This window comes from Cordyceps fumosorosea (genome assembly GCF_001636725.1).
Source record: "Cordyceps fumosorosea ARSEF 2679 chromosome Unknown scaffold_3, whole genome shotgun sequence".
In the NCBI taxonomy this organism is placed as follows: Eukaryota; Fungi; Ascomycota; class Sordariomycetes; order Hypocreales; family Cordycipitaceae; genus Cordyceps; species Cordyceps fumosorosea.
The window spans coordinates 636,433-660,152 of NW_017387303.1; the positions used below are offsets into that span (position 1 = coordinate 636,433).

The 23,720-nt window shown below is 56.0% G+C and overlaps 10 protein-coding genes across 10 annotated transcripts; 6 read left to right on the plus strand and 4 right to left on the minus strand.

The window, feature by feature from the left end:
• Nucleotides 1–344: 344 nt before the first annotated feature.
• On the minus strand, nucleotides 345–1,268 carry ISF_01888 (oxidoreductase; the record flags this gene model as incomplete). The annotated part of the gene is made up of 1 exon (XM_018845495.1): nucleotides 345–1,268. The coding sequence occupies one exon, from the start codon at nucleotides 1,266–1,268 to the stop codon at nucleotides 345–347; it is 924 nt and encodes a 307-aa protein (XP_018707218.1).
• Nucleotides 1,269–2,457: 1,189 nt separating this feature from the next.
• Nucleotides 2,458–6,510, plus strand: ISF_01889 (von Willebrand factor, type A; the record flags this gene model as incomplete). Its single annotated transcript, XM_018845496.1, has 5 exons — nucleotides 2,458–3,105; nucleotides 4,154–4,381; nucleotides 4,439–4,616; nucleotides 4,674–5,861; nucleotides 5,918–6,510. 5 exons carry the CDS (start codon nucleotides 2,458–2,460, stop codon nucleotides 6,508–6,510), a joined length of 2,835 nt encoding a protein of 944 aa, XP_018707219.1.
• A 1,026-nt stretch (nucleotides 6,511–7,536) lies between these two features.
• Nucleotides 7,537–7,962, plus strand: ISF_01890 (hypothetical protein; the record flags this gene model as incomplete). Its single annotated transcript, XM_018845497.1, has 1 exon — nucleotides 7,537–7,962. One exon carries the CDS (start codon nucleotides 7,537–7,539, stop codon nucleotides 7,960–7,962), a length of 426 nt encoding a protein of 141 aa, XP_018707220.1.
• Nucleotides 7,963–8,415: 453 nt separating this feature from the next.
• ISF_01891 (hypothetical protein) lies at nucleotides 8,416–9,904 on the minus strand (the record flags this gene model as incomplete). The annotated part of the gene is made up of 3 exons (XM_018845498.1): nucleotides 8,416–8,424; nucleotides 8,490–9,383; nucleotides 9,449–9,904. 3 exons carry the CDS (start codon nucleotides 9,902–9,904, stop codon nucleotides 8,416–8,418), a joined length of 1,359 nt encoding a protein of 452 aa, XP_018707221.1.
• Nucleotides 9,905–11,617: 1,713 nt separating this feature from the next.
• On the plus strand, nucleotides 11,618–12,472 carry ISF_01892 (hypothetical protein; the record flags this gene model as incomplete). Its single annotated transcript, XM_018845499.1, has 2 exons — nucleotides 11,618–11,857; nucleotides 11,900–12,472. 2 exons carry the CDS (start codon nucleotides 11,618–11,620, stop codon nucleotides 12,470–12,472), a joined length of 813 nt encoding a protein of 270 aa, XP_018707222.1.
• Nucleotides 12,473–13,060: 588 nt separating this feature from the next.
• On the minus strand, nucleotides 13,061–13,582 carry ISF_01893 (hypothetical protein; the record flags this gene model as incomplete). Its single annotated transcript, XM_018845500.1, has 1 exon — nucleotides 13,061–13,582. The coding sequence occupies one exon, from the start codon at nucleotides 13,580–13,582 to the stop codon at nucleotides 13,061–13,063; it is 522 nt and encodes a 173-aa protein (XP_018707223.1).
• A 1,648-nt stretch (nucleotides 13,583–15,230) lies between these two features.
• Nucleotides 15,231–16,780, plus strand: ISF_01894 (BRO1 domain protein; the record flags this gene model as incomplete). Its single annotated transcript, XM_018845501.1, has 2 exons — nucleotides 15,231–16,457; nucleotides 16,517–16,780. 2 exons carry the CDS (start codon nucleotides 15,231–15,233, stop codon nucleotides 16,778–16,780), a joined length of 1,491 nt encoding a protein of 496 aa, XP_018707224.1.
• Nucleotides 16,781–16,990: 210 nt separating this feature from the next.
• ISF_01895 (hypothetical protein) lies at nucleotides 16,991–17,809 on the minus strand (the record flags this gene model as incomplete). The annotated part of the gene is made up of 4 exons (XM_018845502.1): nucleotides 16,991–17,081; nucleotides 17,145–17,306; nucleotides 17,372–17,536; nucleotides 17,601–17,809. The coding sequence occupies 4 exons, from the start codon at nucleotides 17,807–17,809 to the stop codon at nucleotides 16,991–16,993; spliced, it is 627 nt and encodes a 208-aa protein (XP_018707225.1).
• A 2,501-nt stretch (nucleotides 17,810–20,310) lies between these two features.
• Nucleotides 20,311–21,684, plus strand: ISF_01896 (5-azacytidine resistance protein azr1; the record flags this gene model as incomplete). The annotated part of the gene is made up of 1 exon (XM_018845503.1): nucleotides 20,311–21,684. The coding sequence occupies one exon, from the start codon at nucleotides 20,311–20,313 to the stop codon at nucleotides 21,682–21,684; it is 1,374 nt and encodes a 457-aa protein (XP_018707226.1).
• A 652-nt stretch (nucleotides 21,685–22,336) lies between these two features.
• ISF_01897 (Mitochondrial carrier domain protein) lies at nucleotides 22,337–23,382 on the plus strand (the record flags this gene model as incomplete). Its single annotated transcript, XM_018845504.1, has 3 exons — nucleotides 22,337–22,351; nucleotides 22,411–22,591; nucleotides 22,658–23,382. The coding sequence occupies 3 exons, from the start codon at nucleotides 22,337–22,339 to the stop codon at nucleotides 23,380–23,382; spliced, it is 921 nt and encodes a 306-aa protein (XP_018707227.1).
• Nucleotides 23,383–23,720: the final 338 nt, after the last annotated feature.

The window sequence follows — 23,720 nt, forward strand, 5'->3', positions numbered from 1 at the left end:
CCAGTCTACAACATCAAGCTCCCTGGTCCGACTCGTCTCTCGAATCAAACCCTCATCGCCAGGTAGTCCCTGCCACTTCCTGTGGACGTATTTAAAGCTAGCAGCGGCGATCTCCCCAGCGCTGCGCTGAAGCCATGTACGGGCAACCTCGCCGTAGGCGTTGTGATCGAAGAAACGAGTCGATCTATTATTGAACTCTGTCGAGATAAGTACTTCAGCTATACATTTGGTATGCTCGCTAGAAAAGAGTGAGGCATGTGAAGAGTATGGATTATGATTGAGTGATTCTAGCATCAATATTAATCTTCCAAGTAAACAACTCTCGACCCGTCCCAGTGAACCTTTCATGCAGATGCAGCCTTTGCCTTGGCCCATTCTACAGTGCCCTTGACACTATCTAGCACAGTGCCGTGCGACGGCATCCAGCCCAACTCTTCTCTCGTCTTCTTGCTGGACGCCGGGTTATCGGCCATAATGCCAAAGAGGAACCACTCAAAGTGCTCCTGCGCCTGGTCAGCCGGGATCGACTTGACCGGCACGCCCAGCTCCTCCCCGACCCTGGTGACGATGTCCTTGACAGGCACGCCCTCCTCGGCAATCGCATGGAAGATTGATCCCGGCGCGGCCCTCTCCACGGCCAGGCGGTACACCCGCGCCGCGTCCGCAACGTTGCCAGCACTCCACCGGTTCTTGCCATCGCCGACGTACGCGGCCACGCCCGTGCGCAGCGCGTTCTGGACGAGCATGCCGGTGAAGCCCGAGGAGCCGTTGCCGTGCGTGGTGGGCGGCAGGCGGACGACGCTTGCGCGCACGCCGCGGCGGACAAAGTCGAGGCAGACGGTCTCCGAGGCGGCGCGGGTGGTGGCGATGTCGTCGCTCCCGTCGACGATGTCGTCCTCGTGGCCGAGACGGCCTTGGGCGAGCATCATGGTGCCGGAGGTGATGACGAGGGCGCGCGGTGGCGAGGCGGAGGCGAGGGCCTCGCCGATGGCGGTGATTGCGGCGCGGTCTTTGGCGCAGCACTCGGCGAAGCGGGTGAAGTCGTGGACGAAGGCGAGATGGATGACGGCGTCGCAGGCAGAGGCGGCCTGGCTGAGAAGGTCGAGGTCCTCGATGATGCCGCGCAGGGGCTCGGCGCCCTGACGGGTGAGCTGCTCGATGCCGGCGTCGCTGCGGGTGAGGCCGAGGACGGTGTGGCCGTGGGAGAGAAGTTCCTGGACGACGGCGGTGCCGACGAAGCCGGTAGAGCCAGTGACGAAGACGCGCATGATGTCGTTTGGAGAAGAAAGTTGAAAGGGTAGTTGAGAGTTATAGAGTGATGAGGGATGCAAATGGAATGACGATAAAGTCGTGTTTAGTACCTCAGGGAACCATCTCTGTTTATATACTTTGAACAGAGAATGCGTCAACGATCTGCAGCCCCCGAGAAACAACCCGCAACGCACCCATGTCCGCAACGCACCCGACAGGAGGAAGTCACCAAAAGACCAATCATTGCCTCTCAGAGCCGAACCTCAGTCTAGTGTCATGACGCTGGCGGACTCCGGACTCCCGGCTCGCTGATACGGACGTTACAGCTGGCGGATGTAAGATGCGTAGTAATGCCATATTGGCAGATCTACAAATCATCTTTGCAAGAGAGATTATCGGTATCGTCGGTTTTGAAGAGTCCGCGACTTACATGGCAATAGCCAATCAGAGGACTCGCGATCCGACAGCAAGGTTAGTGCGAGCGTTGACGCGATCGGAGATAGATGCAGGTAAACTCCGCTGCGGTGTCTGGGCACGAGGCTTGCGGCGGAGGACTTAGAATGACGTCTGCTTCGCATGCATAACTCATTCCTTGTCTTAATCATCAAATAAAATTCTCCCACGTTTTACTTGCTCTCTTCCCGACTACTCCTCCTCAACCGGAAAGCTAGATACGCCCGATAGCCGTGATGGTGAGGATGGATCCGGCCACCAACACCGGCGCCAGACCGCAGGGCCGACAACGTAGGTCCAGATACGGCTGTCGCAACTGCAAAATACGCAAATTAAAGGTAAATTCAGACCGTTCTCATAGTCTACAGGCCTCATGACTAAATTTCGGCTTTTTAGTGCGATGAAACAAAGCCACACTGCAAAAAGTGCAATGCCTATGGCGTCTTGTGCAACTTTGAGCACAACGTCCGAGATCTCCAGAGCATTACTGAGAAAAAAAGTCAAACCGTCCTGGCAAAAAGCAAATCGTGGCAGCTTCTTCCTGTTATTAGTGAAGCCGTCTGGTCCTCCAATGGATCAACCTGCTTTGTTCTCGACGCTCAGGATCAGGCACTGTTCAAGCGATACCGGGACCGGACCGTCTTGACGATTGGTGGCTTGCCCATGGTGGACACATGGAGTAATGATACCTTACAGGCAGCCTTCCAGGTAAGCTAAATCCTCTACCGTCTCACCGTGATCAGCCAGTGAAGCATGAAGGCTAACGTAGGAAAGCACCCCTGTCTGATGCACGGCATGTTGGCCGTCGCCGCAGCCCACGACCGGTATCTCGGGCTGACCCCCTCAAGTCGTCGCACACTTCGCGAACTGAGCCACTGGTCGCAATGCACCATTCTCTTCGCCAAGATGCTCCGCGGAACGATCAAGGAGGAGTTCAAAGACGCCTGCTGGGCCACCGCCAGCACGCTCGGCATACTGAGCTTCGCCTCCACGAACGTGGACCTGGCCGCGCGGGATCCCTGGCCGCTCGGCCCCGCAGACTCCTCCGACCTGGAGTGGCTGCGCCTCGGCGCCGGCAAGATGAAGCTCTGGCAGCTGCTCGACCCGCTCCGGCCGCAGAGCGCCTGCCAGCCGATGCATCGCGTGCTCCGGCGCATCAGCGAGCCGCTCCCAGAGAGGGGTGCGGACGGCATCCCGCGGGACCTGGCCGAGTGCTGCGGCATGGACGCGTCCTCAACCGCGGACAGCAACGCGTACCACAACATCGCTCACGGCCTGGCGCAGCTCGACGGCTACGACGGCCACGACGGCCAGAAGGGGTACGGCTCGGCGCTGCGGGTTTCGGGGCACATGAGCGGCGCGTTTGAGGCGCGTCTGCGTGAAAAGGACGTCGTGGCGCTGGTGTTGCTGTGTTTGTGGTATGGCAAGGCGCGAGGGACGAAGTGGTGGATAGAGATGAGGGCCAGGTATGAGCATGCGGCCATTCGGAGCTACATTCAGCAGCACCACAGCGAGCATGTGGCCGTGAAAAGTTTACTCAAGAGTTAGGTGCGAATACTGTTTCTGATGAACCTTTCATTTAGTATACGCCAGATGATGTGCTTAAAACGTAGTATCACAAGTGGAAGGAGAAAGTTTACGAAGTGTCGGGAAATGCGTTGGTAGTCATAAATAAAAATAGCGAGCCCCGATCACATGAGAAAATAACTCTGAGTGGTCTAGTTGGTTCATGGCGTTCGACTGTAATTGAATAATTGTCATCGAAAAGTCGGCGGTTCGACTCCGTCCTCGGAGATTCTCTTTTTGTATTTTTGATTGGCGGAAAGTAGTGCCCCGCCACTGTTGCTGGTGCTGGGGGTCTTTTGTCCTTTTTGGCCAGCCTTGCCAAGACGTGCCATACGATGCACTGACATCCATCTTGCTGGTGCCAAAATATGCACCTCACTGACACATGGCGTGAGGTCATTGGCCTGAACAAATCGTATATGCGCGCAATATCATTTCTTTCAATCCGCAGCATCATCACTTCCCTCCAGGAAGAGCTGAGATTCCAAAGTTCTCGTCGCCTCCCTAACCTGAGAAACAACAGCCTTGCCGGCAACGGCTAGCGTCCATGATCATGCACCCAAACCGGGCGTCGACGCCGCCGTGCCGTTTATCCCGAAAACGCGCGTCAGCGGCTTCTTGGGCATCGAGGCACAGATTTAAATTCACGCAGGATCGCTGCTGGTTCCAGACTGAGGACAATCTCGCCTCGTCGTCCCAAGTTGCCTTGACCGCTTCTGCGCCCGCTACCAGTAATGCAACCGTCTGAAGAGCAAGTCGCAGAATTCCTGAGCTTCGCGCCCGAGGCCGGCGAGGGAAGGGCCTTTCTTTTTCTCGAGGCAAGAGACCCTTCAAGGCGCTGCTCGTCCATCGGCGATGCGACACTAACATTGCTGGCTCACAGGGCTCCAACACAGTAGAGGCAGCCGTCACCGCGTACTATGACAACCCGGACAAGTACAGCAGTCCAGCGGTGACGAGTGACAAGAAGAGCAGCAAGGCCCTGCAAGATGTAGGCCCCAAAGGCGGCGATGTGCTGCCAACATATCAGCTCGCGCAGCGGTCACAGCCGATGATACACAACCATACCAATGTCGTAATACAGGCGGCGCATGTCCGCGCTCAGGATGAGGTAGATGAGAGACTCACCTGCAAGTCCCAGGTACAGGCTAACTTTGTCCCCGCGTAGCAAGATATGCAAACCATGCTACAGACTGTTCAGTTTCAATTTAAACTGTACAATCCCGACCTGGAGCCAGAGCATGAGTTTGAGGGATACTGCGACTGCCTCGTGCACCAGTACCAGCGCAGGAAGTGGGATCGGCGAGGAGTGCAGACAATGTGGTCAAAAGCTGTCATGTACCCCGGTAACTGCTAGCTGCCCGCCCTCTACTCTATCCTCCCTCTAACATGAAGACGAATAGGTGAAAAGGCGTACGACAATTGCTACACGACCCAAGTCAACATCTTCTCCAGCAATCCATATCGGTACAATGTCACCTCGCCGTATATTGGCAGAGATTACATGTTCGCAGGATCCTGGACGCCGCCGCGGCCAAGAGCATATCTATACACACAATATGTTAGAGACACGATAGCATTGAACGCACACCTCAATGCAAAAGCCCAAGCAGACATTGATGCTCAGGAGCCCCCGGTGAGCATTTGGCAGGTGGACGAGCTCGCCAAAGCGGCAAGCAACTTGAGCTTGGAAAATAATGGTGCACGGGTCAAACCCCCAGACAACACGCAATGCAGCTCCGAAAAGACTACGAATGCCGAGAAGACTGTCAACACTGAGAAGGCCACGGACGGGGAAAAGAACGTGGGTAGCTCAGGTTCGCAAACCCCGCCGATGGTAGGCTCGTCAAGCGCAGGTAATCGCCAGTCTTGGTTCAAAAAGATCGTTGCGCGAAAGACGCCCGAGCAAAAAGAAGCAAGGCGACTAGAGAAGCTGAGCGCGAGCTGCGGGACCCTGCGCAACGCGATTCTGCAGGAAGAGCACGGACGCTGGCCGACGCAGGAATGGCGACGTCTGGTTGCCGAATACCAGGCCCATGTTGGCATGACGCGCAAGATTGCCGAGCTCCGGGAAAGATACCCAATCCAGTACCTCCAACTACTTCGCGCGGGCTACTTCGAGCCCATCCCCGTGGCGTGGGCCGACCAGGCCTCTAACCCGCTCAAGTTTCGAATCGAGGGGATGGAAGGATGGCGGGGAATCACGCCGACGTGGCGCGGATTCGAAGATACCGCCGAGGAGCGGCTTTATTGGGTGCTGAACCACCGCGAGGGCATGACGGGCCCACGACTGAAGCCAGACATGATCTCGGCGCTTAACATGGCGCGCCAGAGGATGGCGTGTGCCGTCGAGCCGCCGCCGCAATACTTCTCGCAGACCGATACATGCCACCTGCAGCACACGTCGGCGGGCTACTCCAAGCAGGTCATGGCGCCACCGTTTCGGGCGTTTGATGCGCCGGAGACGGCGGCGGACGATACCATGATTCTCCTCGACACTTCAGGATCCATGGACTTTGACCCCGTGAGACCAAACTACAGCGAGTATCTCATCACAGGATACTCGCGATCCACGCAACCGAAAAACAGAGGTGAGCTATCCAGCCAGCTCCGTAGTCGCTTCTTTTCCGCTAACACATCGTGGTAGACGTCGCCAAAGCCATCATCCGCCGCTTCGTCGATGCCATGACCAACCACAGCCACAGCGGGCGCGGCTACCAACTCGTCACCTTCGCCAACCACGCCTCGTACATGGGCGTCGTCAACCACCAGAACCTCGACTCGGTGTGGCGGCAGGTGCAGTTTGGCGGCGGCACGCGCGTCATGACCGGGTGGCAGCGCGTCAAGCGGCTGCATTTTGAGCGGCACCGCGCCTCGGCGACCCACCACCCGGTGTTCGGGTGGCAGGCGGGGCCGGGCACGCCGACGCTCCGGCTGCTGCTGCTGCTCGACGGCGAGGCGACCGACATGGACGAGTTCGAGCTCGACCTGCTGGCCAACGCCTGGGCGCACGTCACCATCTTCCTCATCGGCGTCGACGGCTGCCCGCACCACCACCGCCACGCCAACGAGCTGCAGCGCATCGGCGAGGCGAACCACCACGTGTCGTTTGTCGACGCCGTGGGGAACATGCCTGAGCGTCTGGTGACGCACGAGCTGCTGAAGAGACACCTGGGCTACGAGGTGTCCATGGCCGAGTTTGTGGAGCTGGAGCAGCCGCCGGCGTACACGGAGGTGTAGCGGTGTTAACTGCCAACCCCGCCTGTCGTGCTGCAGCGTAATGCATGCAGCTGTCTTGTGGCCGTCGAACTAGTTGCCTTGTGACAAATGGACCTACCTGGCCATTTCCGTCTTGCATGCTGCCTTGTTGCCCTGCTGCAATGCAATGCTTGCAACGGTCTTGTAGCCGGCCTGTCAGCTGCCTCAGCATGGCCGGATCAGCCCAGCCAACCGCGCCTTGCTGCCTTGCTGCATGCAATGCATACAGCAATATTCCAATCGGCCCACAAACCTGTTGCCTTACTACGGCCGGACCTGCCGGGCCGTCTCTTGCTTGCTACCTTACAGCCCTGCTGCGCTGCAATGCATACAGCGGTCTTGTAGCCGGCCTAACAGCTGCCTTGACCAGACCAGCCCGGCCAACTGCACCCTGCTCGCTGCCTTGTTGCGATGCAATGCATGCAGCAATATTATAGTTGGTCCGCAAATCAGTTGTTCTGCTACGGCCGGACTTGGCCCGGCCGCGCGACCGGGGAACCCTGGGAGTATTCTGTTCGTGAAAACTTACCACGCAATTGGCTGAGATGCTACGATAGTTGCCTACTGCGGAGCTCTGCGTTGTCAGTTTTTCCAGTTCACTCTTCATGTTGGGTCTGCCACAGGTCTCATTCGCCAGTCAACCTGGCCGCGCATCCTGCGACCGCCCCAATCCGGCCATGCCCGCAGAGGGACAGCAAACATGAGCATCCACGGCGGTGGTTGCCTAGAACTTTCTGCATGATGGCTGCGCGATGACTCCGTTGAGGAAGTAGAGATCACGCGGGTGCAACTGGAGCGGGGAGGTCTTCGAAATGGTGTATATAAACCAGTCTGGCCCTCAACCTTTCTACCTACCTCGTCTTCATTCCACACTGAGATTTCTCGTTTCGCTTTCAGAACTACAGACACTTTGAAAACAAGAAAGAAACGCTCTGTTGAGATCAATAGTGAGTTTTGTCGTCGCACGTTGTCACACGGAGTGTTACTGACAGACCCTTGCCTAGCGAAATGTCCGACGACCAGGGTTATCGTTCCTCTCAGGAATACACCGGCGCAATAGTCGAGGTCGACGCAATCGCAGTTTCCACCAAGCAAGTGGAACTCATGGCCGCGATTTCTTCTGGTGAAATGTCGAAGAATCGCCGAGCGAAGCTGGCGCAGCAGAAGACAGCGAAAGCTGAACCGGCGCAGGCTCAACCGGCGCAGGCTCAACCGGCGCAAGCTGAACCAGCTTTCGAATTTGGCGGTGATCCGGCGGTGCTGGCGGCTGTGCTTTCTTCTGGCTCCAAGGCGAAGGGCCGCCGACAGGAAGATGCAAACCGGAAGGCACGAGTCGGTACGGCGGTTTCGGGAAGTGGTGGCGAGCCGGCGAAGACGAGCGGACAGGATCACGCGAGCAAGAATTTACAGGCCAACGAGGGAGGTTTCTTCTAGAGCCGGGGCAAAGGCCAACCGACAGGATCACTAAAGCAAGAATTGACGGGCCAAGAACGAATGTACAGTGGGTGGCAACATGAATGTGTCCCCTATTAGGTATCTCGCCTCTCCTAAGCATCTTAGGTACTTTGTATATCCTAGGTATTTTATATATCTTAGGTATTTATCTTCGCCAACTACCTCAACTATCGTAGGGTTAGGTCAGATACCTAGCCGGGGCCAAATACATGTTGCCACCCACTGTAGAGCGCCGACAGCACTGATACTATGTACAGTACCTATATACATAGGTAGTTAGTTAGGGTGGCGGTTCCACTACCAACCAGTCTTCAATTCGACTTATCCTATTCATAAAGCTTTCTAAGGGTTGTTCTGTACTCCTCAAATTCTACTAACTTCCTTTGGATAGCTTCTCTTGAATCTTTACACCAGAGCTTTGTTAGTATCTCGTCAGTAGCGCTAGTCATTGCGAGTGAAAAGTGTCCAGAAACGTGCTCCAATACGAGATGGAAGGCGGCGTTAACCGAAGCCAGGCTGTGCCAGAACCAGACCCCCTTTGTAGTCCACATCTCTTCCATGATGGTCGATATTGGCCATGCTAGTCTATACTCTGCTTCTCTCTCCCGAAGGATTTCCATAAACTCTCGTCGCAGCTTCTCGTACTCGGCCAACTTCTGTCCCTCAATGTCGGAGATCGTGCCACCGCTTAGCCAGTACGGTATCGCCAGGTTTTCCACAGGCAGCGCCGAGATGTATTCGAGGTCAAACAGGCAACTGATCTTCCAATCGTCGTCGACGAAGAAGTTTCCAGGGTTGAGGTCGGTCAGCTGCATGAGAAAGGGCCCGTTCCTGTACTGCTTCTTTATGTAATGATGGGCGACCGCTCGCAAAAATACGCGCGTTCCCATTTGGCCTAGGCAGGCCGTTTCGGTATCGCTGGCTGCGATTTGTGCACGGTAACTTTCGTCTAGGAGCGTGATCATGTCGGAGACGAAGGGCTCCGTGCAGGTGTACGTCTGGCCCGCGGGCACCGTGCGGGGAGCGCCTTGGCCTTCCAAGATGGAGGTGCCGGCGAAGACGGCACGGCCGTCGAGGCTGATGGTGCAGTCGTTGTTGAAGCGGAAAGAGCCGATCTTGGGCTGCGGGACCTTGGCCAGCTCGAGGATGATGTTGGACAGGCCGGTGAAGAGTCGCTTTCGACAGAGGGGATCGGCCAACTTGGCGAACCAGTCCTGGGCGGGCAGCCGGCCGGTCTCAGGGCCGATGAACTCGAGCAGCATGTAGTGAGCCGGGAGGCTAGGTGATGCATTGGTTGAGACATATTTTGAGGGCTGCGCGCCGTAGAATCTCCGCGAAAGCCAGTATCGGATCGCGTGGAGGAGACGCGAGTACCAAGGCCGCGCAGACACGTGTGTGAACTGATGTCCATCAGCTGTTGGTCCAGATGGCAATGAGCAAGTTCCTTTTCTTTTATTCATCTTACATGGTGTGCTGACGATCCGAAGCCGTACAGGTGCGGGATCCGAATACTCGGGCAACTCTCCTGTATCCAGACATACGCGCCAACTTCGGTGCGAAGCTTCTCATCCAGACTGCCCGGGTACTTGTGCTCGGCGATCCTGAAGGCCATGGGACACTTCATGAGCAGCTTCTTCTTCTCCGCGCCGCCCCGCAGCTGCACGTCGATCGGGACGCAGACGTTGAAGCCGCCGGAGAGCCATTTTTCGGGAGGGTACACGGTGACGGCGTCGGTTGCGGTGCCGAGACCCAGGTGGTGGCTAGCCAACGCGGCTATGGAATCGCGTTGGCGCGATAGCTCCGCTGTAAAGGCGTTTTTGGCGTGAAGCTCCTCATGGCAGTGGATGACGTTGAAGGTTTCTTGCAGCGCGTCCTCGTAGGTGAGGGACTCATTGTTGAGGAGGTCTATTTTTGAGGGCATCACGGCGAATGAAATCGACAGGCGGTGATGGTTACCATGGCGTGAATTGAAAAGGCCAACAATAAGTTGAAATAGGGGCTTTGTACATGCAGCATGTTGGAACGAGGCTGAGATTACTAAGGCGAAGCCTACATACATGAGCCCCTTTATAGTGGCTTACCCCCTGTAGCCGGCCCGTCTTTAGGCAGCTCGGTCCCTGAAAACAAGGCGAGATCCGTTAGTCAGGTACCAGAGCATTGATATTAGGTATCCGTCAAGGCGCGTGGAATTGTAAATATTGCATCTTCAACTATTTGCCAACTTTCCATAGATCGAATGAGAAACGCCAATCTCAATGTGTAGCTGCCTGATTGCTACCCTAGGCATGCGACTCAACCTCGACGGCCGCCCCTACCTACATAGTTACCTGCCGTTGGACGTCCTCTCCGAGTGAATCCGAGTGAATGTCCGCAAAGCCTAACCTTCAACATACTATGTCTCATCTGAAATCGCCAATGGTTATGAGGCCGCCGTTCTTACAGCCTTAGTTATTAGTGCCCAGGACTTGCCCCTTGGACAGCCTCAGTGCCTCAGTGGCGCAGCATGATGCTATCGACGTTGCTGCCTAGGCAAACGGCGTTTACACCAGACATGCTGCTGTGTCGAGATTTGCAGAGGCGCGGACACAAAAAGCATGGAAGCCGGCTCCTTTCCGGGCTTTGGAAAGCCCCTTGACTATTGACCCTCTCCCGGCGACCGGTTCCCTACACTTCTCGAAGACGACTGGCGGGCCGCGACGTTGACGATCCGAGAGCTGTTCATGCTCTGGTTTACCGAGCAAGTCACCAACAAGCCGCATTGGCAAACCAAAGTTTTTTACGATGCCATCGTCGAGAAGTGGAGGGCCAAAGTTGCTCACGTCGACTAGTTCAAGGCCGCCGGCCACCGACACGAGTCTCCCTGCTCGGACGCCATGTGGGAATATGTCCGTCTCTTCCGCGCGCCAATTCTTCCGTTGAAATCTGCTCGCTAACCGGGTAAGTATCTGTATATGGTACGGGAGATGCGGAGTAAGGCAAAGCTATACGAGGAATCAGACATGATTCCTGTGTTCGACGCCTCGGCTGATCAAGTCCGACGTTGTCATTTCCGCCGAACTCAACCAAAAACTGAGGGCTGCTGTCGCGCCCCTGGAGCAACTACCAGAGACTCAAAAAGACTGGCATCCTCGGAGTGATGGTAAAGTTCTCGACTTGATACACCCCTCATTCTGGCCTCTCATCTATGGACGAAGTCGCATTGTCACTAATAGGCCTGTCATCCTCGAGAACTGTCTTCGAGAATGCGGCTTGGGCAAGGTCCTTCCGGAACATGCTACAGAAAATACGTAACAGAACATGCATCCACAGAGAGTTTACAGAGATAAACAAAAGCCTTGGTCAGACCGCTTTCAATGGCTACCTTGCGACGTTGAAGTCAGCGGTTCGGCGGCCAAGATTGTCAGCTATATCAACAACCTCCATCCTGCTCGCCATTCGGACCTCTACAATGTAATTGAGAAAAATTATAGAAAAGATTCTGTCTCTTCTCTTTGGGACCTCGTGTATCGTTGGCTGAAGAACTTTGCTCGGCTTCGAATTCCCTGCCCTCGAGTAGGAAGACAATGTACCGTGCCTGAGATATGCAGGGGCAAGCGTCGGTATGGGTGCGACACGTCATCACGCCCGTTGGAAGATGGCGAAGACAAGCGACCAGAGTGGCAGGAAGGACTACCGTCGTCTGTATGGCAATCACCCGCTGGCAGCAAAGGGCTCTACTTGGTTCAACGCAACACACCCCTTGGCACAGCCAGAGCCACGACCATACGAGAAGGAAGAGTCGATCACTGCGGAGAAGCTTCGTTACTTCAACTTCTTTCCCGCGGGCGAGCCTGGTAGACCCGAGGAGCTCGGATGGTCGGCGGACCGCATCCAGGTAATTGTCAAGCTGGCAAACATTCATCTCACCCCCGAATAGCCGACCTACGACGGCGGCACCTGGCACGTTGAAGGCCAGTTGAACGAGCACATTTGCGCCACGGCTATTTACTACTATGACTCAGAAAACGTCACCCCGTCGCATCTCGCTTTTCGCACACGCGCCGATCGTGAGAGCCTCATGATGGACCTGAGCTACGAGCAGGACGACTACGAGTCCATCGCGGCGACGCTTGGCATCAACGCCCAGGGCGATACGCTGCAAGAGCTCGGCAAGTTTCTCACTCGTCAGGGTCGCCTTCTCGCATTCCCCAACGTGTACCAGCATTGGGTAGGGCCGTCCGAGTTGAAGGATAAGTCGAAACCGGGGCATCGCAAGGTTTTAGCCTTGTTCCTGGTCGACCGCAAGATACTGGTTATCAGTACGGCCTGCGCGCCGCCACAGCAGGCTCACTGGTTGTCCGGCAATGATGGGAATGTGCCGAAAGAGTGGCCCATCTCGCTTGAAGAGGCCAAGCAGACGAGACTTGAGCTGATGGATGAGAGGACGGCAGTAGAGAGTGCTGCAGATGAGGCTCTACGGGATGATCAGTGGAACTTCTGTGAACACTGAAGAGCAGTCACCCAAAATGCTTAATGCCATCTTTGGATATGTACACTGCGATATTGTTATACTTGACACCGCAGCGTGATCTATCCGTGCTTTCGATACCTGGCGCAAGACAACAGTCGCGGACTCTTTCCGGCGATTCGGTCCTATTTCTTACCAAAATTGGGAATACGTTTTGCCCGATTTCAGTGCATACTGCTTAATCATGAGATTTATCTTTCTCTAGGTGTAAAGCAGTTCCAAGGTATGTGCCCTGCCAGTGACGTACGACTTCACTAATGCCAGAACTCGTCAAAACAAACAACAAAATGGCGGCTCAAGCTCCAGGAACCTTTTCATCAACCACAACACTGGTGTGTCACTTGGCGCTTACGCCACCACTGCAATTTCAGCGCTGTCGTGCCTGTTAAAGTCACTTTTTAGATGTAAACACGGTGTTCCTGGGGTGGGTGATTGACGTTATGTTAGACTACTTCTAGCTAAGCACTCGTATCAGGTATTCTAGTTGGGGCGACGGTAATCTTTGCGAGATTCTTTTCGATACTTTGGCTCGCGCATTGCTTGACCGCCTTTATAACTGCACAGTCCTTATTAACAGTCCTCAAGCTCGGGCTGCTGGTCGGCGGTCTCGGACTCGGATGGGGTCGCCTCCTCCTCCTTCTCCTCCGGCTTCGCTGGCTGCTCGCCCTTGATGCACGCCTCCGTCGCCTCCTTCCGCTTCTTCTCGCAGTCTTCCTTCGTCTCGCCCGACTTGTTGACGAACCTGTCCTTCATGCACTGGGCAAAGATGCGGTTGCCCGGGACGGCACACTCGGCCTTCTTCTTGTTGGCAGCGTCCTTGTCAAGAATCTCTCCGCCCACCTCCTCGACGTCGAGGCAGTCCTGCTTGGCGTCGTCGCGCTCCTTGTTGCAGCGTTCGCGGAGTTCCTGGATTTTGGCCGCGGGCATGAAGCCCTGGCCGCGTGCCTCGAAGCACTTGTCGAACACGGCGACGGACGCCTGGAGGCAGATGGCCTCCTTGCTGCCTGCCTCGGGCGCCTTGGGGTCAGTGCCAGGCGGTGCGGCGAGGGCGTGTCCCATGAGGGCGGCGAGGACAATAGTAGCGGCTTTCATGGTGGGCAAGGTGGCTTGCGTGTATTAAAAAAAAAAGAAGTAGGATATGTAGCTGAAAGATGGTGATCTTGTTAAGAAGTGAGTGACTTGAATGACTTGAACGAGAGAAGCGGTTGCGTTGGATACTTCTGGGCAAGCTCTAACCCGGTTGATGCCATCTTTTATATCTTCACTTGCTGCGTACAAAGACATGGGTTATCCTTCTTTCCATCTAGCCATGAGTCGCAAGAACATCTAGAATTGCCCAGAAGGGCCGAATGCATAAGGTGACGCCTGTGTTCATCTTAGTCATGGATAATTCCCCTGGCAGCATATAAAGTGTTGACCATGTGAGGACAGCCAGCCCAAGACCCATGACAGAGTATTGTTTATTAATGCTACAGAGCCAAGTATTGCTGGTACGGTGTCTTATTAGGGGTTGCAGTGTATGCGCAGAGAATGACTTGCATCCGTGATAATCCATCACCACGTTGTAAGTGGTTCAGGTCCTTGATACGTGAATCACGTCGTGCCCACTGCATGAGATCTAGGCGCACAAGCCAGCAAGAGTACTAAAGTTTATTCTACCAGGGAACCAATAAATATGTGCAGTTCCTGTAAAACAACGCGTTTCACGTCATGGGCCACAACCACACACGTTGATTGTCTGACTTGTATATAATGATTGTGGATAACCTTATGCTGTGAACTTGAGTCGCGGAAAGCTGAGCCTCCCCAGTCACCTATCTACATTCAAGGCAACCTTGCTAGATCTATCAGGGATCTTGAGACAATCCCTAGTAGCGTTCGCATAACTTGCAACATTTGCATAACTTGCAGCATTTGCATAACTTGCAGCATTTGCATAACTTGCAGCATTTGCATAATGCAGCATTTGCATAACCTCCTAACACTCCCATCTTTGGAAGGATAACTATGTAGGCATTACTCATGTCGGGGTTAAGCGGTTGTGGCGCGGAGCTCGTGTGGAGCGTTCCGAACTTGGAGCACGCGTTCCGCTGAGAATATCTTTTTAGCAAGCAACGTTACCTATGTATGTACATACTAACATACATACATACATAGTTATTAGTAGGGAAGCGCAAAGGGGACAGAACCTTGTGAGGACGTCCTCGCCCAAAGGCTAGGACTACATAGCCACTTGTTTAGTAGTAAGCTTGTTTGTTCGGAAAACCGTTGACGCTCTCATCTTTTCGTTTTCTAAATCTCCCTCTTTTGAGGTCGCTTAGCAGCCCACGCAGGATTTGCGCTACTGCCTACATCCATGCAACATGCTGTAGCTTTGACACTGCAGTTCGAAATTTGGCCCTTAGCCTCAGCGCTTGCGGAAGAGCCAAACATGCCGAATCAATACGCAATAAAAGTAAACCTGCAGTTGTCTGGAGTCAGCCGTAATTATGAAAGTTCGAAATCTCCTCTTTCTCTGGGTGTAAAGCAGTTCCAAGATACCTACTAATGTACAGTACTGTGACCTGCCAGTGACATACATAGGACCTCACTAACACGGCCAAGATGCCCCGCAGCCAAGCTTTGGCGGGGTCTCGATACTCACAATTGCCCAACCCAACATTCAAGCGTCATCTTTCTTCTTTCATCAACCAATAATCCCTGGGATCTTCCTGATTCTCCCGGTCCTCGACATCTCAAAATGCCATACCCGTTTGTGCTCCCTACCACGTCGGCGTTTGCCTTCTCCAACGCCTTCGCCTGCGACTCCCATCCCTCGCTGCCGCTCAGCGCCAGCACCTACCGCGGGGTCGTCCGCGACGCCCTCAAGAAGCACAAACGCCTCGCCGCAAGCGCGCAGAGCTCACACCTCGCCGTCGTCGTGTCCAGCATCGAGGCCTACCTGCCTTACCTCCTCGCCATCGACGCCGGCCTAGCGCGACGGCCGGCCGGCAGTTGCACAACCAACCAAAACATCACCGTCGCGATCAAGAACGCGCTGCTCATCGAGTGGCGGCCCACGCTCTCGGGCGAGGTCGTCCCGGGACGGGAGCGCACGCGGGTCAAGGTTGCGAGCCTGGAGCACGAGGTATTCTTCACGCTGTCGACGCTGGCGTTTGCGCACGGCGCGACGGCGCGCGCGTGCCTGCAGCCGCTGTACTCGACGACCGGCAGCATCCTCAGCACCCCACAGCGCACCACGGCAATCACCACGGCAACGAGGCATCTGCTCGAAGTCGCCTCCATCTACGATCATCTCGGGCGGCGGGGCGACGTGGTGGCGACCCCAGGGCCGCCACCCCCGCCGTGCGTGGACGTGAGCCCGTCGACCGCGCGCGCGCTGTCGTCGCTCGCGCTGGCCGAGGCGACGCTCCTCGCCATCCTCAAGGACGACCCGTACCCGGCGGCCGTCGCGCAGGACCGAAACGTCAACGACACCGAGTGGATGTACAAGGCGCCGGACATCCCCAAGGTGCGCGCCCACCTGTTCGCGCGCCTCGCGCTCGCGGCGTCCGAGCACGCCGCGCAGGCCCTCGCGCTGTGCCACGGCGCCGCGGCGGCGCCGGGCGTCAACAGTCGAGTCAGCGCCGGCTTGGTCCGGTACGTGGAAGACCTGCGGCGCACGAGCCGCGCCAAGGCCTGCCGCTTCTTCGGCATCGACGCGGAGCTCGGCGGCGAGACGGCGGACGGCATCGGCTGGGCGCGCGCGGGCCTGCAGGAGCTGGGTGTCGACGTCGCGGAGAGGGGGAAGAAGAGTGGTGGTGGCGGCGGGTTGGGGCTTGGGAGGTTGAAGAAAGAGTTCAAAGAGCGGAGGGAGGATCGCAGGGTGGACGGTGACGGTGCGGCCTGGGGCTCTGATGCGGGCAAATTGGAGGAGACGAGGATATTGGAGCTGCTGGACGCGAAATGGAGCAAGATTAATGACACGGTAAGAAGAAGCACACATTGCTTTACGGGGGTGCTCGGGCGGCTGATGCTCTATCCCAGATGAACACAAAGGCAGTTCCGCCGCCGGCGACTCTGCTGCCAAAGATGCCTTCCGGGCGCGACGTACATACGATAAAGCCATACGTGCCTCCAGCGCTCGGCGCGGATGTGCTGGAGGCTATGAGGGCGCCGCCTGCGCACGAGGATAACCAGGATGGTGACTTGAGCTCAGACGCAGATGAACCAGGACCGTCAAATCCGCCGGGAGCCTATCCTGGAGCCGATTACTCCGGTGGTCGGGCGACAGGAAGCTCCTACTACTAGCCATGTGGGTGGAGGATTCCTAACTTTTAATCCAGGGAACCAAGCTCATCATATCAGTATGCCCAAGGTATACAGCGACAATGTATAAATTTGTATTCAGGTAGGAAGGCAAGTTTGTTCATCAGGCGTTACGCTGTTCATTTACACTTTTGGTTAGGTGCCAATCGTCATCTGACATCCATTCGAAGTAGCCGACCCTCCGGCTTACAATTACTTGGTGGCAACGACCGTGCGAAGAGTCGTCGTCGAGGGGCACGGAGGCTTCGAGAAGGTCGGCCAGGGCTTGCAGTCGGGGATGCAGCTGCATCCAGGCTCCGTCAGCATCACAAAAGCCAACGCTCATCGCGGTCAGGAAACAACTTACCCGCCGTACATCATGCCGCACTCGTTCACGTAGTCAATACAGATGGTGCGCGTGCGGCAGTCGTCCACGGAACTGGTGGTGGTCGTTGTCGGGGGCGCCGTTGTGGTTGTCGGGCAAGGCGGCTTGGAAAAGGTTGGCCAGGGCTTGCAATCAGGCACGCATCTTTGTTTGTCTCCGTGTCAGCAAACCAGCACAGCAAAGGAGGAGGCGTTGTGCGAGGGGCTTACCCGCCATACATCATGCCGCACTCATTCACGTAGTCCAGGCAGATGGTCCGGGTACTGCAGTTGTCCTGAGTAGGCGTGGACGTGGGGGGTTTGGTGGTGGTTGTCGTCGTGGAAGGGCAAGGAGGCTTGGAAAAGGTCGGCCACGGCTTGCAGTCAGGCACGCATCTGGTTCCTTTGGCGTCAGCGACATGTATGCAGATACTTGTGTATAGAAGGAAGGGCGACTTACCCGCCATACCAGATACCACATTCGTTGACGTAGTCGAGACAGACGGTGCGGGTGCTGCAGTCGTCCTTGGTCGTCGAGGTTGTCGGCCTGGTTGTGGGAGGCTTGGTCGTGGTGGGCGTGATGGTCTTGATAGTGCAAGCACCGCCATGCTTCCCATTGGCCGTGGCCAGAGCCGCAAGAGCGACGAGGGCAGTTATTTTGGCGATCATGTTGTTAGTTGACAATGGGTTTGCAACGACGGGGTGTGATGAGCGAGTGGATGTATGCTTGACCTATATAGATGCAAGAACAAAAGGGTCCGGGGGTGGGAATCTGGGGAGATGAAATGAATGGGAGGATCACTTCTCTTAAATGAAAAACAGGGAAACATTTTAGCTCCGTCTGCTGAGAGCCAGCTACAACACAATGGTACATAGGTAGGGCTGTTCGTCAACTGGTAGACTTGTAAGACACTGTCGCACGCTTGGATGGCCCAACTAGCGCAAACTTCTTGGCATTCCATCACGGCAAAGTTGATGGGCTTGATTTTATTAGGGCAGGCTGAAAAGGGGCACCAATCGCCAGAAAGAGGTAGTGCGCCGGCCATCGTCGTTGCTGCCACTTTGAGCGGCATTGCGGCGATGGCTTGCGTCCAGTGCGAGAGAGACTAGCGCATGCACCGACACGGGCTTCAACTTGCAAGTGAAGTGAGATGCGCCCCCTCTCCCGTATCTGGGAACACGAGAAAAGGCCTCATGACGCGCTTGGAGGGCGGTGGTCAGTTGAACCGAGAAGAAGGGGAGAAACGGGCATTTTCACAAGGCTGCAAAGTAGTAGGTGGGCACGGAGCGCGCAGAGAAGGGCCCGAGCTGGACTTCGAAGTGGTGGATTTCAACGACAAAGTCGAGACGCTCACGGGCTGAATGAAGCATTGACATGGCGTCGCTGCCGGGTTCGGGCTGTCGGGGCTGAATGGCAGGCATGTGCCTTGTCCAACGGCATCACAGATTCCCGTTTCCTCATCAGCAGCCCAGCAGCAATCAACACTTACTCAAGCATGGAATAACAGAGCTTTCTGTGGAGGACGCAGTACGGATAACTACGCTGTGGTACGACGTCGCGAAAGCCAAACTGAGGCAAGCGACGGTTAGAAGAAGATGGATTGTGTAATGTGAACAAAGGCAAGTAGAGTGAACAAACAAGGGACAAGAAAAGTAGGTTAAAGATAAGAATTGCGCTAAAACGGCAGCTCGGACAGCCACCGCAAAGCTGAAAGTAAGTACCAGGAGACAATACGAAGGTCTTCTCCAGCCATGAATAACTAGTCAATCCTGTTAATGCGGACTGGCAAGCCTCGTTGGGGGCGGGGCCATTTCTTATTATAGACATTATATTTGCCTGCAAGTCGATGTATTTGAAAGAGAATCTTGATGAAGACTGACCTTGGACTTCCTTTGTCCCCATCTTCGTTACTGGTCGGGTCTCGCGGGCACGACGGCTTGGCTGAGATCGAGAAGGGAAGTTGCCGGATGATAGGCTCACAAATTAATCAATGATTAGCAGCTCTGGTGGCTTCCAAGACTGTCAGTCTCAATTTATCATGTGCTTTTCTTGGTGCATTTGCAGGATTTCGTATCGGACCCAAGAGCTGAAAGCCTCGCCAACGGAGAGCAAGGCGGGCGGGCTTCCTGCAGACAGGGTGCATTGAGAGTGGTGTGTGTCATGGCAGAAGGAGGAGGTTGGGTGCATGATGGTGGACTCTCATCTCCATGGTAATGCATGGTGCTGGTGGATTTCTGTTGATTTTTTGATCGTGCGTGCATCATTTTCATCTCATTCATTCAGTCATGCATCTTTGCTTGCAGTCTCATCACCCGCCTTGATCAACGTCTCACTCAGTTCCTCGCTCAGCTAAATGCAACTTCCATTCTTTACACCCATCAGCACTTTTATTGGGCCATTTTCACCCGCAGCCTTCTTTCCATATTTATGTTTGATTTTATGCATCTAATAAATGCCTACCTCCCCCTCACTCACCGTTGTGCTTACCTTTCCCAGCATCCTCGAGTCTATGACCCCCTGCTGCAGCCCGCTGACAAACAGCGCCACATGATTTTCATATTCACATTCTCATTCTCATCCTCATTCTCAGGACGATTCTTCGCCAACATCCTTTTTAAACGCATTCATTCATTCACCGCATACACACCTTTTTTTTTTCCGCTTCTCTACATCGCCTCTTATCGCCCTCCCTTATGTAATGCCGCCAAAAAGCGCAACCAGCGCCAGACTCCACCAAAGCAAAAAAAAAAAAAAAATGGCGACAAGGCATAGCAAAAAGCAGGGGCGGAAAAAGGATTGGCTACCTATGCTAGGCGGATCATGAACGAAAAGGTCCGCCGGGAAGGCTAGCATCGGGACCGGGATTGCTTCCCTTTTTTTTCCTCTTCGCGCAACTGAAACCTCCTCCTCATCCATCTCCGTCAACGACGCCCCCGGATCTTACGGACCGGCCCTCCCCCATCCTCCAAGCAGCGGCTCTCGGTTCGGTCCTCGAGTTTCCCTTACGTCACTCTTTTCGGTTTTCCATGGCGGCGTCTGCTGCCAGGCTCGCCCTTGCGACGCCCATCCACGGTATGTCGTCGCTTTACCTTGCCAGCAGTCGCCCTTGCCAGGTCGCCCCGGCTTCCTTTTGCGCAAACGCCGGCACCAACCCACACCGTCGATCAACATGCGCGGCCTTCTAACTCGTCGCACAGCACAGGTGGCGCGTGCCCGGTTTCTCCGGCCGCTATCCCCCTTGTCTCAGCGCAGCCGCAGCCCAACCGTGACGACGACGACGACGACGGCGACGACGACGACAGCAGTCCCCGCGACGATAGCGGCGCCCAGTATGCATCATCGATCCTACTCTTCCTCCACCTCCCCCTCCTCATCAACACCATCTTCCACCACCGCCTCCCCTATATCCGCCAAGAAGCCGCGCTTCTCCTACCACATCGCCGCCTCCTTCATCGCCAAGGACCGCCCGTTTGACCCGTCCACACACGTCTTCCACTTCAACCCCTACAACCGGATACAGCCGCCGGCGCGCCACCGCCGGCGCTCCTCGCGACCCGAGTCCGGCCACGACGCCTTCTTCGCCTCGCGCGCGCAACACGACAGCAGCAACAACAACGGCGCCGGTGGCTGCGGCGCCGTCGCGTTCGGCGTCGCCGACGGCGTCGGCGGCTGGGTCGACTCCGGCGTCGACCCGGCCGATTTCTCCCACGGTCTGTGCGACTACATGGCCTCTGCCGCATGGGAGCACCCCCCAACCCCCGAGACCACCACTACCACCACCACGCTCACGGCCCGCAAGCTGATGCAGCTCGGCTACGACGCCGTGTGCGCCGACACCTCGGTGCGCGCCGGCGGCAGCACCGCCTGCGTGGCCGTGGCCTCGGCCGACGGCCTCCTCGACGTGGCCAACCTCGGCGACTCGGGCTTCCTGCAGCTGCGCCTCAACGCGGTGCACGCGCACTCGGAGCCGCAGACGCACGCCTTCAACACGCCCTTCCAGTTGTCCGTCGTGCCGCCCGCCGTCGCCGCCCGCATGGCCGCCTTCGGCGGCACCCAGCTCTGCGACCTGCCCCGCGACGCGGACGTCTCCCACCACCGCCTACGCCACGGCGACGTCCTCGTCCTCGCCACCGACGGCGTCCTCGACAACCTCTTCAACCAGGACGTCCTGCGCGTCGCCGGCCGCGTCATGCGCGCCGCGGGCGCGTGGACGCGCGCCGACGGCGACGATGCCGGCCAGGTCAGGGTGGCGGACGACCTGGAGGCTGTCGTCCGCGGGCCCCTGCAGAGGACGACGACGATGCCGCCGGGGAGCGGCAAGGGGGGTCCGGAGCGCGCGGTCACGCTGCAGAGCTTGCTCGCGACGGAGCTCGTCCTCGCGGCCAAGCGCGCGAGCGTGAACACGAAGCAGGACGGGCCCTTCGCCAAGGAGGTACAAAAGTACTACCCGCAGGAGAACTGGCACGGCGGCAAGATTGACGACATTTGCGTCGTCGCCGTCGTCGTCGTCGAGGATCCCGTGTCTACGAGGAGCAAGCTATGATTCTGCTCCCCAGCTTCCTCCAACCAGCCATTTTGATCTTGTCAAGAATTCGTTCTGATTGCTGTATGTTCTATGTACTAGGCATTTTCGTCTTTTTGGGCATCTAGGAGTTTTTTTCTTTTTTTTTTTTTTCCAGCACCCTTTTTGGGTGGTGTTTCTTTTTAGAACTTTTAGACGGCTGGGCATTTAAGACGCAACAACGCAAGTATTCGGACGGCGCGATAGCATTGCCCGCATTTAGCCCTATTTCTCTTATTTTCTCTTCACCTCAAAAATGAATCGGTGGGTTTTAGTGGTGTACGGGGAGTTGCCTTGATAGAAGGGGACTCAACACTAGTTCAATGAAACAAGCATCCTACCATGCCTCGGTTGCATGTTTACTAAAGACCCGTTACTAGACACCCGGAACCATGGCTGAGCATAGATTGATTCACTCCGCACAGATCTATCATTAAAAAACTGAAAGGATTAATTCGCGATCCACTTTGCAAGGGGTTCCGGGCCCGTCTAGATCGGTGGCATCGGATGTCGTTTTCATGATGTCATGCACTTGCTGCAACGGGCAATAGTGTACTAATACGCCGCAAGTAAGGCGCGGTAGCCACTGTCGCCAACTTTCATTGTGAATTCAAAGCCCAATGATTTCAATGCCATGGATATATACGTGGTGCGTATTCACAGGCTGGCCATAACGGCGCCCCAGGTGCAATGACTGATGGTGGCTAGGCGGGCGCGTTGGCTGCCTTTACGGTAGATATGCTCATATACCCGTTCGACACTCTCAAAACAAGACGACAGAGCCAGGATTACCTCAAGAGCTACGCACAAGCCGGCAAGAATAGCGCACTGGCTTTGCGAGGACTATACCAGGGAATTGGAAGCGTCGTTCTGGCCACCTTGCCCGCTGGTAAGTTGTTGGAGCTTGCCCAACTCTTGCCCAACTCAGACAGGGACTAATATGAGTACACCGCAGCCGGTGTCTTCTTTTCTACGTACGAACTGTTCAAGACGACAATTTCGAAGTCGTCATTAGTACCTTTGCCAGTGGTGCATTCTGTCGCCTCTGCTACCGCGGAGGCGGCCTCTTGCTTGGTCCTTACACCTGCAGAGCTGATCAAGCAACATGCACAGATGATACGGTCGCAAGGCGGTGACAAGACGCGATCAACATCTCTACAAGCGTTTCGGGGACTGTACGAAGCCGGCGTTGGACGGCGACTTTTCACGGGCTACACGGCGCTTCTCGCACGGAACTTGCCATTGACGGCAATGCAGTTTCCCATCTTTGAGCACTTGCGTGCAAAGATATGGGCGACTAGGCCGCGACGAGAGCCAGGACACCAGCGGATCCTGGAGACGGGGGTTATCGCGGGGGCGAGCGCAGCGACGGCGGGAGCCCTTGCGGCGTTCATCACGGCGCCCAGCGACGTGGTCAAGACACGGATGATGCTCCTGACGGGCCGCAGCAACGGCGCGGACACCCTCTACAGAGGTGGGCGAGATCAGATGGCAGCGGAACAGCAGCCTTGGCGGGTGGCAAGACAAATTTATGCCGAAAGCGGGACGAAAGGGCTGTTCCGAGGAGGTGGCTTGCGCTCAACGTGGACGGCGGTTGGCAGCGGGCTGTATCTCGGGACGTACGACGCCGCCAAGCTTTGGTTGACTGGCGGCAAGGACGCAGATACGAAATCTAGATAGATCTGGAATGCGGAAAGGTAGCCTGGATGAGGTAGCGCAAGGCAATCAATCGGCGTTGGATGTCGCCTTTAAGTTGGTAGCAGCTGTCACTGGTACACCGCAGGGAGCAACAGAAATTGAAATGATTGCACATCATGGTTCGGCTGCATATATAGTATGCAGCAGGATTCAAGCCACGCTGAGCAGGCACATTACCGCCGGTGCTGCATCGGATGTGACGGGTATGCAGCAGGAGCATCATCACATTTAGTGGTGGTTGGTCTGACTGAAATTCGTAAGCCGGCTGCTGCCATCAGCTTCATCAAGTCAAGATGTTTTCGGGGGGGCGTCTGTTCAAT